The following is a 15,625-nucleotide window of genomic DNA, read 5'->3' on the forward strand; positions in this document are numbered from 1 at the left end:
GGTTCATATAATGAAGTACCACAAACTAGGTGGCTCAACAGAAATTTATTTTCCCACAATTCTGGGGGCTAGAAACCCAAAATCAGGGTGTCAGCAGGGATGTATTCTCTTAAAGGCTCTAGAGGAGAATCTGTTCCATGCCTGCCTTTCTTTTCTTTTCTTTCTTTCTTTCCTGTGTTTTCATGTCTTCTCTTAGCTCGTGGGTGTTGCTGATAGTTCATGGTACTCCTTGGCTTACAGCTGCATAACTCTAATCTCTGCCTCCATATCACATGGCGTTCTACCTGTACCTTATATGACTGTCTCCACTCTCTATCTCTCTCCTTTTTTATAAGGATACCAGCGATATTGCATTAAGGGCCCATCCTACTCCACTATGAATTCAGTTATGTCCACAACAGCCATTTCCCAGGAAGGTCCCATTCTTAGTACCAATATTAGGACTTCAGTGTATCTTTTTGGGGGATACAGTTCAGCCTATAATAGTAATCATGTTGTGTATATACTTTAGTGTAAGATTTTTTTACTTACTAATTTTTACTTACTAATGTTTGAGATTCATCTTGAGGGTATTAGTAGTTTATTTCTTGTTAAAGTATCATCCTACTGATTAACTATAGTATACTTTATTGGCACTTCTCCGGTTCTTGGTGTCTCAGCTGTTTCCAGATTTGGGCTATTGGGAATAAAGTTGTTGTTAAGATTCTTTTTTTTTTTTTAAAGATTTTATTTATTTATTTGACAGAGAGAGATCACAAGTAGGCAGAGAGGCAGGCAGAGAGAGAGAGAGGAGGAAGCAGGCTCCCTGCTGAGCAGAGAGCCCGACGCGGGACTCGATCCCAGGACCCTGAGATCATGACCTGAGCTGAAGGCAGAGGCTTAACCCACTGAGCCACCCAGGCGCCCTGTTGTTAAGATTCTTGAAGTAGTTTTGTTTCGTTTTGCTTTTTTGTAGTCATGTGTTTTTGTGTTTTCTTGGGCAAATACCTGGGAGTGGAATTGCTTAGAGTAGGTATATGTTTGGTTATATAAGAAATTATGTACTATCTGCTGTGAAATGTGTAAGCCTGGTGATTCACAGACCTGCACCCCTGGGGCAAATAATACATTATATATTAATAAACAGGCAGTGGGTTTGGGAAAAAAGAAGAAAAAACTATGTACTGTTATTTTCCAAAATGGTTGTATTATTTTCTAATCCCAGCAACAATATTTTCAAATTCTCGTTTCTGCACATCTGTCTTAATTTGGACTGCTGTAACAAAGTATATAGACTGGGTGGCTTTAACAAAGAAGTTTATTTTTCCATAGTTCTGGAGGCTGCGAAGTCCAAGATCTAGAGGCTGTCTGACTTAGTTCGTTGTGAATGCCCTCTTCCTGGTTATGTCTTCACCTGGTAGAATGTTAGCTCGCTCTCTGGCCTCTTGTATAGGCACTAAAACCAGCCAGTGAGCCAGAAGCTACACTTCTGACCTAATTATTCCCTAAGCTTTACCTCCAAAAACTATAGGGTTGGGTTAGGGTTTCAACACAGAATTGGGTGGGGTTTGGGAGGATACCTTCAGTTCATTCACAACGTGCTCACTAACATTTGATGTTACCTATCTATTTAGTTTTAACCATTCTGATAGATTTGTAGTCTTATCTCATTGTAGTTTTAATTTGCATTTCCTGTTGACTGATGATGTTGAGTCTGTTTTTATTGTTTATTGACCATTTATATATCTTCCATTATGAAGTATCGTTGGAATCTTTTGCTTCTAGAGTTATCTTTGTATTACTATTTATAAAGATTTTATTTATTGTGCTTGTTTTCTTAATAATGTCTTGATGAGCTGAATGTTTTTTTCCAAGATTTTATTACTTATTTATTTTAAGTAATCTCTACACCCAACTTGAGGTTCAAACTCATAGCCTCAAGACCAAGAGTCTTATGCTCCACTGACTGAGCCAATCAGGTAATCTGTTGAGCTGAACTTTTTAATTTTCATGAAGTCTAATTAATAAACTTTTCCTTTTATGGTTATTGCTTTCTATATCCTAAAAAACTTTATCCTTTATAGTAATATTAAAATATTTCTGGGGCATCTGTGTGGCTCAGTTAGTTAAGCATACAGCTCTTGTTTTTGGCTCAGGTCATGATCTCATGGGTCATGGGATTAGGCCTCGAGAGTCAGGCTCTGCACTCAACATGGAGTCTGCTCGGGATTCGCTCCCTCAAACAAATAAATCTTTGAAAAAAGTGTTTCTGTGGAGGCACCTGGGTGGTTCAGTCGGTAAGCTTCTACCTTCATCTCAGGTCGTGATCCCAGGGTCCTGGAATTGAGCCCCACATTGGGGTCCCTGCTTAGAGGGAAGCCTGCTTCTCTCCCTCTTCTACTCCTGCTGCTTGTGTTCCCTCTCTCGCTGTGTCTCTGTCCAATTTAAAAATCTTAAGAAAAAAGTACTTATATTTTTTTCCCCTAAAAGCTTTATAGTTTTAGCTTTTATGTTTAGGTTTATGGTCCATTTCAAATTTTGTGAATACCTTGTGAGATAGGGGTTGTGGTTAATTTTTTCCTATACAGATACCACCTACTCCTGTACCTTTGTCGAAATGGCTTTTATTACCCAGTGTGAGTCTATTCTGTTCCATTGATTTGTTGGCTTTAATGTTAAAATCACACTGTTGATTACTGTGGCTTTATGGAAAGTCAAACCCACATCATAATAGCTCTCCAACTTTATTATTATTTTTCATGTTGGCTTTGGGTATTCTAGGTCCTTTCTATTTTCATGTAGATTTTTCATCATCCTTTCATTTTCTAGCAAGAGCATAGTAGGGGTTGACTTGGGTTGTGTTGAATCTTTAGATCAGTTTGGGGAGAATTGACATCGTAACATCATAGAGCTTTTGTACCCATGAAGATAGTCTCTCTCTCCATTCATTTCGGTCTTCAGTTTCTCTCAGTAATATTTTACAGTTTTTCGGTGAGGACCAGAAATATGTTGAATTGTGTTTTCTTAAAAGCATATGTTGAAATACTAGCCTCTAATACTTTGTTTTTTGGACCTTATTTGGAAATAGGATCTTTACAGAGTTAGTCAAGTTTAGATCATTAGTGTTGTGGGCCTTAATCTATTATGACTGGTGTCCTCATTAAAAGGGGAAAATTGAACAGAGACAGACATACACAGGAGGAGGAGGATATGAAGGATATGTGAAGACAGAGGGTTGGAGTGTTGCATCTCCAATGAATACCAAAGATTGGTGGCAAACTGCTAGAAACTAGGAAGAATCAAGGAAACTTACAGGCTTCAGAGGAAGATTAGATGAGCAGATTTAATTGGGAGAAGAAAACTCTTATTTCCATGATGATGCAAGCGGAGTCAAATTGAGTGATGAAAGTGATTTTATAAACTTTCAGTTAGGCTTGAATTGTTCAAGCCTTGAACAACTTGAATTGTTCAAGTTAGGCTTATTGTGACTTTTGGTTTTGGCCCAGTTTTGAACATTCAGTTCTTTGATTAACTTGGATTTTTCTTTCAGAATAAAGTAAAGAGTATGAGGATAAAATTCCTTTAATGAATCTTGGCTGCTCAGGAGAACACTCATTGTAAGACTGCAATATTTAGTACAGTGGGAAAATTTAATTCTCTGTTGATTTATGTATTTGCAAGTAACTTCTTCCACTTGTTTAATTTTGTGATATTTGTCATATAGAAGTATTAAAAAACAAAATTTAACCAGTAAATTTGAAGATCTGTTTGACTTTATTGAATTCTTATCCAGCAAGCAGTAGAGGGCTCCTCTGAGCTACAGGAAAAGAACGGCAGAGAGGAGTCATTTAAAAAAAAAAATGATGGGTTGCCTGGGTGACTCAGTTGGTTGAGAATCTGGCTTATGATTTTGAATCTGGTCACAATCTTAGGGTCGTGGGGTCGAGCCCCACATCAATCTTGGCACTCAGCATTGAGTCGGCTTGAGATTCCCCCTGCACCCTCCCCCACACGCCTACTCCCTCTCTTAAATAAAAACAAATAAAACAAATATTTAAATTTAAAACAAAATTAAAAACATAAACATTTAAAAACATATTTAACAAATAATAATAATATTTATTAACAAGGAATGCAATGTTTGGGCAAGGTCCCCCTCCTAAGGGGGAAGGGGTCTCTCAGGGGTTGGCCTACATGAAATTCCAGTTTGAGGTTACATTTGAGGAGGTTGACGTTGAAGTTAGGTTAGGTATTAAATCTTGATTTGCTTATGTGGGGCCTTTGGTGCCTGCGTTATACCTCTGTGGTTTCCTTTTTTCTTTTTTAATGTTTATTCCAAAGCCATTTTAAATATTTAAGTGAAAATCCAGCGTTGCCACCCAAAACATTAGCAATGGGTTATGGGTGATCCGAGGTGGCTTTTGTTCTACAAAATGCCCACAAAGAGTATGCTGCTCTCTAAGGGGAAGGAAACAAGCATCCTCCTGTGGTTTTCTTCTTAACAGAAGTTTTGATTGTTGTTGTTTTTATGGTGGTAAAATGCATATAACAGAAAATTTACCATTTTAAGCTTTTTAAAAAGATTTTATTTAAGAGAGAGAGGGAGAGAGATCTCAAGCTGACTCCACTGAGCGTGGAGCCCCAGGCAGGGTTCAGTCTCATGACACTGAGATCATGACTTGAGCTGAAATCAAGAGTCAGACCAAATTTGGGCTCCGTCTTTTTTTGGAAATGAAGTTTTGTTGGAACAGAGGCACTTGTCTATATCAATGTCTGGTTTGTGCCCACAGTTGCAGGAATTGGGTCACTGCAACAAAGACTACGTGGCCTGCAAAGCATAAAATATTTATTATCTTGGCCTTTATGGGAAAAATTTGCCACCCTCAAGCTGTCATATCTGGTATTACACGACCTCTCTACACATACCCTATCCTCCTTTATCAGAAGTGCTGTAATTGGGTGCCCCGGTGGCTCAGTCGTTAAGCGTCTGCCATTGGCTGGGGTCATGATCCAAAGGGTCCTGGGATCAAGTCCCGCATTGGACTCCTTGTTCGGCAGGGAGCCTGCTTCTCCCTCTCCTGCCCCTGCTGTGTTGCCTCTCTCCCTATCGCTCTGTCAAATAAATAACTAAAATCTTGAAAAAAAAAAAAAAGTCCTATAATTGAGGTGCTGCCGTCCCTCCTGTCTTCTTGGGCATCGTTTCTAGCTCCTACTATTTTTTTCAGGAGCTTTATACTCTCTCCTGTATTTCCCACTATATTGCCTCAAATGAATCCTCAACAACTAAAATAAGAATTTGGCATATTTCATTGCTACCTGTTAAGGAGTTACATTACTGTTTTAAATTCTTCTGTGAATTTGCAAACTGCTGGTCTATAAGCCGTGTAAAGCCTACAGTCAGGCTTTCTGTGACCCATTCAGTGCTGACATCTAAAATTGGGAGATTTCACTTTAAAATACAGATTTCTGGAAGTTTTGAAAAATCAGAAAATATGGCAAAGAGGGATCTAAGTTTCCTGGTGGCAGGAGTCAGCTGGAGTTGAGTAATAGCTTCCCCTGTGAACAAGCAGTTGGGTTCTCTTTTTCTAGATTTAACTCGAGATGATTTTTTTCCCTCTCTTGTGACTTAGTGTTTCTTTAATCCTCTAGATTAGTTTGAAATGTCTGGTGATTCTTGGTTTTACTTTCACATTTAAAAATGAGGCCCTTCAGGTCGCCTGGGTTGCTTAGTGGGTTAAAGCCTCTGTCTTCGTCTCAGGTCATGATCCCAGGGTCCTGTAATCTAGCCCCACATCCGGCTCCCTGCTCAGCAGTGAGCCTGCTTCCCCTGCCTTCTCTGCCTGCCTCTCTGCCTACTTATGATGTCTGTCTCAAATAAAAAAAATCTTTTAAAAATAAATAAATAAATAAATAAAATAAAAATGAGGCCTTTCAAAAAAAAATTTTAAATGAGGGCCTAGAATAACCTTACTTGTACATAAGGTGACTTATGTACAAGTATAAGTGTACTTTGTACACTTGGTACTGGCAGACATTGCTGGAGGTTATGCTCCATTGGTGACTGGCAGACATTGTTGGAGGTTATGCTTGGCCATTATGCTTTCCCACTGTTAAGTGCCAGATTTTAGAGGGTTTTGTTCTGAGTTACCACAACTGTACTGGTTCTGTCTAGGCAATTCAGTTTCTTTAAAAAATAACCATTGAAGGGCTCCTGGGAGGCTCAGTGGGTTAAGCATCTGACTCTTGGTTTAGGCTCAGGTCGTGATCTCAAGATTGTAGGATTCAGCCTCTGGTCAGGCTCCACACTCAACAGGAAACCTGCTCTCCCTTTTCCCGTCCCCTACTCATGCAAGTGCTCCTGCCCTCTCTCAAATACGTAAATACATCTTTTAAAATAAGCTTTGAATGTGCTTATGTGCACTTACACACACATCTAGGAAGAAACGCCTACCCACCAAGTATTCTGATTTAACAGATCGTGAACTTCTTTTATCAAGATTCTGTTTATTTATTTGAGAGAGAGAGAGAATGAGAAAACAGCATGGGGGGGAGGGTCAGAGGGAGGAGCAGACTCCCCACCGAGCAGGGAGCCTGATGAGGATGGATTCTGGATCCAGGATCATGGTCGGAGCCAAAGGCAACTGCCCAACCATCTGAGCCACCCAGGCACCCCAGATCATAAACTTTCTCCTTTCCCCACCCCCTCCACCCCCAGATCATGAACTTTTAATTCCCTGTCCCGACTTAACTCACTGTGGTCTCTATTGTGCCTTGTGTTTTTGAGCCTGGGCTGCTTTTCCAGTATATGGTGCAGATCTCCTCCCGCCTCACCTTCCTTTCTGAGCGTTGCATTTTTCTTCATTCAGATATATGTCATCTCTTTTATATCTGCTTCCCATTTTATAGAAATTCGTTAAAGTTTCTTGTTTACTGATTGACCCCCAATCTCTTTGCTGTTTTAAGATTACTTTTAAAAACTTTTTTTCGTACTGTTATTTTAATATATTCTAGAACAAGAGTTAAGTATATGTATTCATGTGCTACTTTGAACCAGAAAACCTCTGGACTTTCTTTCCTTTTCTCTCTCTCTCTTTTTTTTTTTTTTTAAAGTTTTATTTATCTAAGTAATCTCTACACCCAACATGGGGTTCAAACTCACCACCTCAGGGCATCTGGGTGACTTGGTTGGTTCAACTTTGCTTTCGGCTCAGGTTGTAATCCCGGGGTCCTGGGATTGAGTCCCACATCAGGCCCCCTGCCTGTATCTCCTTCTGCATCTATCTCTCTTTGTCTCTCATGAATAGATAAATAAAATCTTTAAAAAAAAAAAGAAAAAACTCACAACCACAACATCAAGAGTTACACGCTCCACTAATTGAGCCAGCTATGCAACCCTGGACTTTCTTTTATTTTATTTTATTATTTATTTATTTAAAAGATTTTTTATTTATGTATTTGACAGATAGAGATCACAAGCAGGCAGAGAGGCAGGCAGAGAGAGGCAAGCAGAGAGAGAGGAGGAAGCAGGCTCCCAGCTGAGCAGAGAGCCCGATGTGGGGCTCGATCCCAGGACCCTGGGATCATGACCTGAGCCAAAGGCAGAGGTTTTAACCCACTGAGCCACCCAGGCGCCCCCTGGACCACCTTTTAAAATGGAATTCCAGGGGCGCCTGGGTGGCTTAGTGGGTTAAAGCCTCTGCCTTCAGCTCAGGTCATGATCCCAGAGTTCTGGGATCCAGCCCTGTATCAGGCTCTCTGCTCTGCAGGGAGCCTGCTTCCTCCTCTCTCTCTCCGCCTACTTGTGATCTCTTTCTGTCAAATAAATAAATAAAATCTTTAAAAAGAAAAATAAAATAAAATGGAATTCCAGGGGCGCCTGGGTGGGTCAGTTGGTTAAGTGTCTGCCTTCAGCTCAGGTCATGATCCCACGTCCTGGGATTGAACCCCTTATCTGGCACCCTGCTCAGGGGAGAGTCATCTTCTCCCTTTCCCTTTGCCCCTCCCCCCACTCATGTGCGTGCTCTCTCCCTCTCTCTCTCTCTCTCTCTCTCTCTCTCTTAAATAAATAAATCTTTTAAAAATAAGGGGTACCTGGGTGGCTCAGTCAGTTAAGCGTCTGCTTTCGACTTAGGTGTGCTGGGAATGAGCCCTACATTGGGCTCCTGCTCAGTGGGAAGCCTGCTTCTTCCTCTCCCTATGCCTGCTACTCCCTCTCCTTGTGTGCATTCTCTCTCTGTGTGTGTCAAAGAAACAAATTAAAAAATCTTAAAAAAAAAAAAAAAGAAAATAAAAGTGGAATTTCATAGGGGCACTTGGCTGGCACAGCGAGTAGAATCTGTGACTCTTGGGGCGGTTGGGTAGCTCAGTGGGTTAAGGCCTCTGCCTTCAGCTCAGGTCATGATCCCAGGGTCCTGGGATCGAGCCCCATGTCGGGCTCTCTGCTCATCAGGGAGCCTGCTTTCCCCCCTCTCTCTACCTGCCTCTCTGCCTACTTGGGATTTGTCTGTCAAATAAATAAATAAAATCTAAAACAAAACAAAACAAAAAAAGGATATCTGACTCTTGATCTTGGGGGTGTAAGTTTGAGGTATATGTTGGGTGTAGAGATTACTTAAAAATAAAATCTTAAGGGGCGCCTGGGTGGCTCAGTGGGTTAAGCCTCTGCCTTCGGCTCAGGTCATGATCTCAGGGTCCTGGGATCAAGTCCCACATTGGGCTCTCTGCTCAGCAGGGAGCCTGCTTCCCTCTCTCTCTCTCTCTCTCTCTCTCTGCCAGCCTCTACCTACCTGTGATCTCTGTCAAATAAGTAAATAAAATATTAAAATAAAATAAAATCTTTAGGGGAAGAAAAGAAATAAAACGGCACACCATAGAGTAGGTATTGCTAAGCTATTAATGATTTTTTTTAAGATTTTTATTTATTTATTTGACAGACAGAGATTACAAGTAGGCAGAGAGGCAGGCAGAAAGAAAGGAAGGGAAACAGGCTCTCTGCTGATCAGAGAGCCGCATGTGGGGCTCCATCCCAGGACCCTGGGGCCACGACCAGAGCTGAAGGCAGAGGCTTTAACCCACTGAGCCACCCAGGCACCCCAGTTAAGCTATTAATGATTTTACATTTTTTTCTAATTTCACATTTTCATATTAATACAGGTTTAATGAAAGACCAAAGCTAGCCATAAAATTCTGTGTTGCCTATAATATTATTTTCTTTCTTTGATCTGAAACAGTTGATGACTGTCAGCCCGTTCGCTTATTAAGCAAGCCCGGGGAATTGAGAAGAGAATATGAGGAGGAGATAAGCAAGGTAGGTACTAAGTAGTTACTCTTTTTGGAAGAATACTCCTGTGTTTTCAATTTCAGATTTTACATACAGTTTTGTATTTGTTTAGAAAAATATTTTATTTCTTTTTAGAGAGAGGGTATATGTGTGCGCTGTGGTCTGGGGGAGGGGCAAAGGGAAAGGGACAGAGAGACTCTTAAGCAGGCTTCATGCTTGGCACTCAGTGTGGTGCCCTGTGAGAGGCTTGATCCCATAAGCCATAGTTATGACCTGAGCCAAAATGAAGAGTCGGACATTTAACTGAGCCACTCAGGTGCCCATATATTCCTGTATAAAAAATATATATTGAAATATAAATATTTTTAATGTACTTTACAAAAGATCTGTTTTTTACATGTGTTCACAATAGTTACTAATGTTACATATAATTGGCACTCTTATGTGATGGTGATTTTTTTTCATTTTTCCCCTCCCATCCTTATTAATTTCTTTGTATATTTTTTGAATGTGTAGAATATTAACATGCACCTAAAAGTAAAAATAACATAAAAAGTTATTCGTACAGAGGATATTCCCTCCTGTATCTTATCTACCCTGTGTGCACCACATTGTAGATAACCAATTTTATCACTGTGTGGTTTATCCTTTTTTAGGTGTTTTTTGTAAAGATAAACTGATATATAATTGCTCTTGTTTTATTAAATATTGCGTACTATATATTCTTTTGGACTTTGCTTTTTTTATTTGGTAATATCCCCTGAAAATCACTGCGTATTACTCAAGAGAGTAAGATATGATAGTTCCCAGTATTTTCTTTTTCTTTTTCTTTTTTTATTTTTATTTTTTTTAAGATTTTATTTATTTATTTGACAGACAGAGATCACAAGTAGGCAGAGAGGCAGGCAGAGAGAAGGGAGGAAGCAGGCTCCCTGCTGATCAGAGAGCCCGATGTGGCGCTCCATCCCAGGACCGTGGGATCATGACCTGAGCCAAAGGCAGAGACCACTGAGCCACCCAGGCACCCCCCCAAAATTTATTTATTTGAGAAAGAGTGAGAATGAGAGAGAGAGCATGAGAGGGGAGGGGTCAGGGGGAGAAGCAGACTTCCCACCAAACAGGGAGCCTGATGTGGGGTTTGATCCCAGGACTCCAGGATTATGACCTGAGCCCTAGGCAGTTGCTTAACTGAGCCACCCAGGCACACAACATAGGCTTTTTTTTTTAAAAATACTTTCTTCAGGTAGCATTTTCCTTTAGATTTTATTTATTTATTTGTCAGAGAGAGAGAGAAGGAGAGCGAGCACGCGCAAGCAGGCAGAGTGGCAGGCAGAGGTAGAGAGAGAAGCAAGCTCCCTGCAGAGCAAGGAGCATGAAGTGGGACTCGATTCCAGGACTCTGGGATCATGGCCTGATTTGAAGGTAGTGGCTTAACCAACTGAGCCACCCAGGCATCCCAGGTAGCATTTTTCTTTAGAAAAAATTCCTAGAAATAGTTCTGGATCTGGGAAGTACAAGACCAAGGCACAGGCAGATCTGCTGGTGGATGAGGGCCTGCTTCCTAGCTTGTGGACGGCTGCCTATTTGTTATGTCCTACATGGCAGAGAGAGAGATTATATCTCTGATGTTGTTTCTTCTTTTTTTTTAAAGATTTTATTTATTTATTTGACAGACAAATCACAAGTAGGCAGAGAGAGAGAGAGAGAAAGAGAGGGAAGCAGGCTCCCTGCGGATCAGAGAGCCCGATGCAGGGCTCAATCCCAGGACCCCGGGATCATGACATGAGCTGAAGGCAGAGGCTTTAACCCACTGAGCCACCCAGGTGCCCCATGTTTCTTCTTTATAAGGGTGCTAATCCCTTTCATAGGGGCTTCACCTTTTTAATCCAGTTACCTCCCAAAGGCCTTTACCTTCACATATTGTCACATCAGGGATTAGGGGTTCAGCATATGAATTTGGGGGGACACAAATAATAAGTTTAGATGAGGAGAGCATGAAAGATAATTGTGAAGAACCTAATGGGAAAAAGAGGGGGGTAATGTTTACAGAAGAGCCTTTGAACTTTATAATACTAGGAGAGCCCTAATATTTTCCCTACAATCCTGCTTAGTATAGAGCAGTTTATCTAATAGAAGTAGGATATGAACCCATTTATAATTAATTTTCTAGTAGCCACACTTTTTAGATATTTTTTAAAAAACAGATGAAATTAATTTTAATGTATATTTTGTTCAACACGGTTAAATATTTCATGTAACCCAAAATACTTGTAATTAATATAAAACATACTATGTAAAATTATATTCATTAACTATATAATAATATATGAGACTATACATAATTAAGACTTGATTATATAAAGTATAAACATCTAAAGTTTTTACATTATTTTTTACTTGGTCTTCAAATCCTTTCGTGTATTTTATACTACAGTATAGATTTGGACTAGTCACATTTTAATTACTCAGTAGCAACCTGTTGTTAGTGGCTATTTTATTGGACCATGCAAGTTCCAGAAGACTGAAAATAATTATGATGGCTGGGGCATCTGGTGGCTCAGTTGGTTAAGCATCTGCCTTCCGCTCAGGTCATGATCCCAGAGTCCTGGGATCAAGTCCTGCATCGGTCTCCCTGACTAGCAGAGAGCCTGCTTCTCCTTTGCCCTCTACTCTTTGCCCTACTTTGCTCTCTCTCTAATAAATTAAAAAAAAAAAAATTAAAGGGTTCCTGGGTGGCTCAGTTGATTGGGTAGCTGCCTTCAGCTTAGGTCATGATCCCAGGGCCCCGGGATCGAGTCCCACGTTGGGCTCCCAGCTCCATGGGGAGTCTGCTTCTTCTGACGTTCTCTCCTCTCATGCTCTCTCTCAAATAAATAAAGAAAATCTTTTAAAAATTTTTTAAAAATTGGGATGCCTGGGTGGCTTAGTAGGTTAAGCTGCTGCCTTCGGCTCAGGTCATGATCCTGGGGTCCTGGGATCGAGTCCCTTATCGGGCTCCTTGTCCAGCAGGGAGCCTGCTTCTCTCTCTGCCTCTGCCTGCCACTCTGCCTGCTTGTGCTTTCTCTATGACAAATAAATAAAATCTTTAAAAAAAAATTTTTTTTTAAATTAAATAATTATGATGGTTAACTTAACATGGTCTAAGCACTGTTCTTAAGTAAGGGTTTTTTTTATATTTTTATAAAAAATATAAAGTATTTTTATATTTTATCTTTAAAATAAAGATTTATTTATTTGAGAGAGAGAGAGAGCATGAGCAGGAAGGGCAGAAGGCGAGGGAGAAAGAATCTCAAGCAGACTGCACAGAGCTTGGAGCCCGACATGGGGCTCAAATTCACAACTCTATGAGATCATGACCTGAGCTGAAACCAAGAGTTGGACGCTTAACTAACTGTGCCTCCCTTAAGTAAGGGGGTACCTGTGTGGCAATTAAAGGAATAATTTAGTTTTTTCAACAATGTAGTGAGAACAGGTTCTGTAAATATGTTTTTGACTAGAAGTAAAAGAAAACCCAACTTAAACTACCTTACATAAGAAGGTTTTAATTAACTGGAATTCCAGAAGTTCATTCAGAGCTCCAGCTCCATTTCTTTGTTAACTTTGTCAGTTACTTTAACTTAAGGCTAATAGCAAAATGGCTGCACAGTTTTGAACTTGAAGTGCATACACAACATGCAGAGGAAGAAGCAGCAGTTGTTTCCTAATGACTTTCATTAGGAGCAAGAAAACTTAGTCTTCAGCAAACTTTCCCTTATGTCTCCAACACTTGAACTAGATCAAGGGCTTATTCTTGAGTCAAATCCTTTGGATTTCTAAAACGATTCTTGTATTATTTCTTTCAGGAATTGTTTAAATGATCACAAGAATGGCCTTAAGTCTTAGCATCTGAGTTTGAGTCTCCACTCTGCCGCTTAATGACCTTAAGAAAGTTACTGCTTTTCTTTGTTTCCCCATCTGTAAATTACATAATCACCATTGTGGTTGCTTCTTCGGCAGCCACTCCACTCCTGCCCTAGGCCTGAGGTATTCTTCCTAGCTTCACAGTTAGACCCTTATTAGTGTCAATTTTTATCATTCTATCCCCTTGGCTAGGGTTTGGTTCAGAAACCTCGGCCTAAGTTAGTAAGCATATAGCATTGAGTTAACCGAGGAAAAGTATTACCTAGAGACATTTCCACAAATATTAAAACAGTGTAGTTGAAAGTGTTCTATGACTGAGATGAAGAGGAATGGGAATTTGATCAAGATATCATTGGACTGACTGGGGAAGGCTTCCTTGAAGAGACCTCTTGATCTGTTCTGCAGGAATTTGCCTTCAGATTTGTACTCCATTTGAAACATTTTGTTCCTGCCAATTTGTTCTTTTTTATTACTTTTACTATTCTTTTTAAGAAATATTACAAGTATAGGGGTGCCTGGGTGGCTCAGTTGGTTAAGCGTCTGCCTTTGGCTCAGGTCATGATCTCCAGGTTCTGGGATCAAGCCCAGTAGCTGGGTCCTGCTCAGCAGGGAAGAGTCTGCTTCTCTCTCTTTCTCTCCCTCTGCCTCTCCCACTGCTCATTCTCACTCTCAAATAAGTAAATAAAATCTTAAAAAAAATATATTACAAATATAGAGGCACCTGGGTGGTTCAGTTGGGTAAGCGTCTGACTCTTGATCTCAGCTCAGGCCTTGATTAGGGTCATGAGTTCAAGCCCTGTGTTGGGCTGCGCACTGGACATAGAGCCTACTTTAAAATAAAAAGAAAGGAATATTGCAAGTATATTAAAAAGTTCAGAGATATGTTCTTTATTAATCATTTTTAAGGTGGAGGCAGAGCGACAAGCCAGTAAGGAGGAAGAAAATAAAGCCAGTGAAGAATACATACAGAAATTATTAGCAGAGGAGGAAGAGGAGGAAAAACTACAGGCAGAAAAAAGGCGAAGAGAGATGGAAGAACAACTGAAAAGTGATGAAGAACTAGCAAGAAAACTAAGCATTAATATTGTAAGTTTTAGGAGAGAACTTTGAAGTATTAATGTTCCTATTGCTTTAGACTATGTGGTTTTCTTTCTTTTCTTTTCTTTTTTTTTTTTAAAGGATCTACTTATTTGAGAGAGAGAGCATGAGTGGGAGGGGCAGAGGGAAAGGGAGAAAGAATCTCACACTGACCACCCTGAGTACAAAGCCTGACTCAGGGCTAGATCTCACACCCGTGAGTTCACAACCCGAGCTGAAACTAAGAGTCAGCCGCTTAACCAAATGTGCTACCCAGGCTTCCCGACAACATGGTTTTCAAAGAGCTTTCACCATGACTGGAAGCAATTTCTGACATATTTTTCAACAAAACAAATCTTTTTTTGTATATTGTTGTTTTTTGCATGTTGTTATATATTTGCTCTGATTGAAGTATATGTAAACAAGTGTGACATATTTTTCAACAAATCTTTTTTTGTATATTGTTGTTTTTTGCATGTTGTTATATATTTGCTCTGATTGAAGTATATGTAAACAAGTGTTTTTAACATGTTAGTAAATTCAGAGTATATAGGAAAGCTATTCAAAGTGAAAGGTTCCTTTCTCCCCTTCTACCTCTGTATTCTCATTCCTGTTCCATTAGTTTCTTGCCCCAAAGGTTAGCACTACTAACAGTTTATCTTTTCTTACTCACCTAAAAAGAACATTATCAGTCACACTGTTTTACCTTGCCTTTTTTCACTTGACATATCTTAGAGATTATTCCTGTGAATACATATAGTCTTATCTAATTCTTTTTAAGAATGGCATAATATTCCATTGCATGGATGCAAATCACTTTTTGGAAGTGAAGCACATTTAATTTTTAAGTAGTACACTAGACCTGGATTTTATTATCTTGCTATAGTTAAATTACTAAATGAATAGAAGGATGATAAGACATACTTTTAAGACTTGAGAGTACAGTGGGACCCAGTGATTTGAACGAACCTGGCAGAATCACCTGGGTTCGTTTAAAATACAAATTCTCATATCTGTTCTAAATCTACTGCATCAGATCTCTCAGGATGGGTTTTGGGGAATACCATTCCCAGAGACATCTGGGGAAGCCTGGTGTACATTCAGGTTTGAGAACCTCTAAAAACAATTCCTCTGCTTTTGAACAAGTATCTTAAAATGCACTTACCAAAACAAAGTATATTCAGAATTGGGATTTTTTTTTTTGAGATGCATACTATTCATGATAGTGTACCTAAGTTTTAGATTATATGCCCCCCCTTTTTTAGAGGTGGGGAGGTTGGTCAGAGGGAGTGGGAGAGAGAGAGAATCCCAGGCAGGCTCCATGCCCAGCACGGAGCCTAACATGGATCTTGAGATCATGACCTCAGCCAAAGTCAAGTCAGAAGCTTA

General features: G+C 39.9%; 1 protein-coding gene across 4 annotated transcripts in view; it reads left to right on the forward strand.

Moving 5' to 3' along the window:
- Nucleotides 1-15,625, forward strand: part of RNF168 (ring finger protein 168) — a 44,703-nt gene that overhangs the window by 10,486 nt on the left and 18,592 nt on the right. For 3 of the 4 annotated variants that reach the window (XM_004745344.3, XM_004745345.3, XM_004745346.3), the window contains exons 3-4: nt 9,210-9,286; nt 14,066-14,245. In XM_004745344.3, the coding sequence (XP_004745401.1) occupies nt 9,210-9,286; nt 14,066-14,245 (257 nt within the window). The remainder of the gene's footprint in view (nt 1-9,209; nt 9,287-14,065; nt 14,246-15,625) is intronic. The other variant, XM_004745347.3, reaches the window with a different exon arrangement.

This window comes from Mustela putorius, unplaced genomic scaffold (genome assembly GCF_011764305.1).
Source record: "Mustela putorius furo isolate JIRA1106 unplaced genomic scaffold, ASM1176430v1.1 tig00003834_pilon_pilon_pilon, whole genome shotgun sequence".
Classification (NCBI taxonomy): Eukaryota; Metazoa; Chordata; class Mammalia; order Carnivora; family Mustelidae; genus Mustela; species Mustela putorius.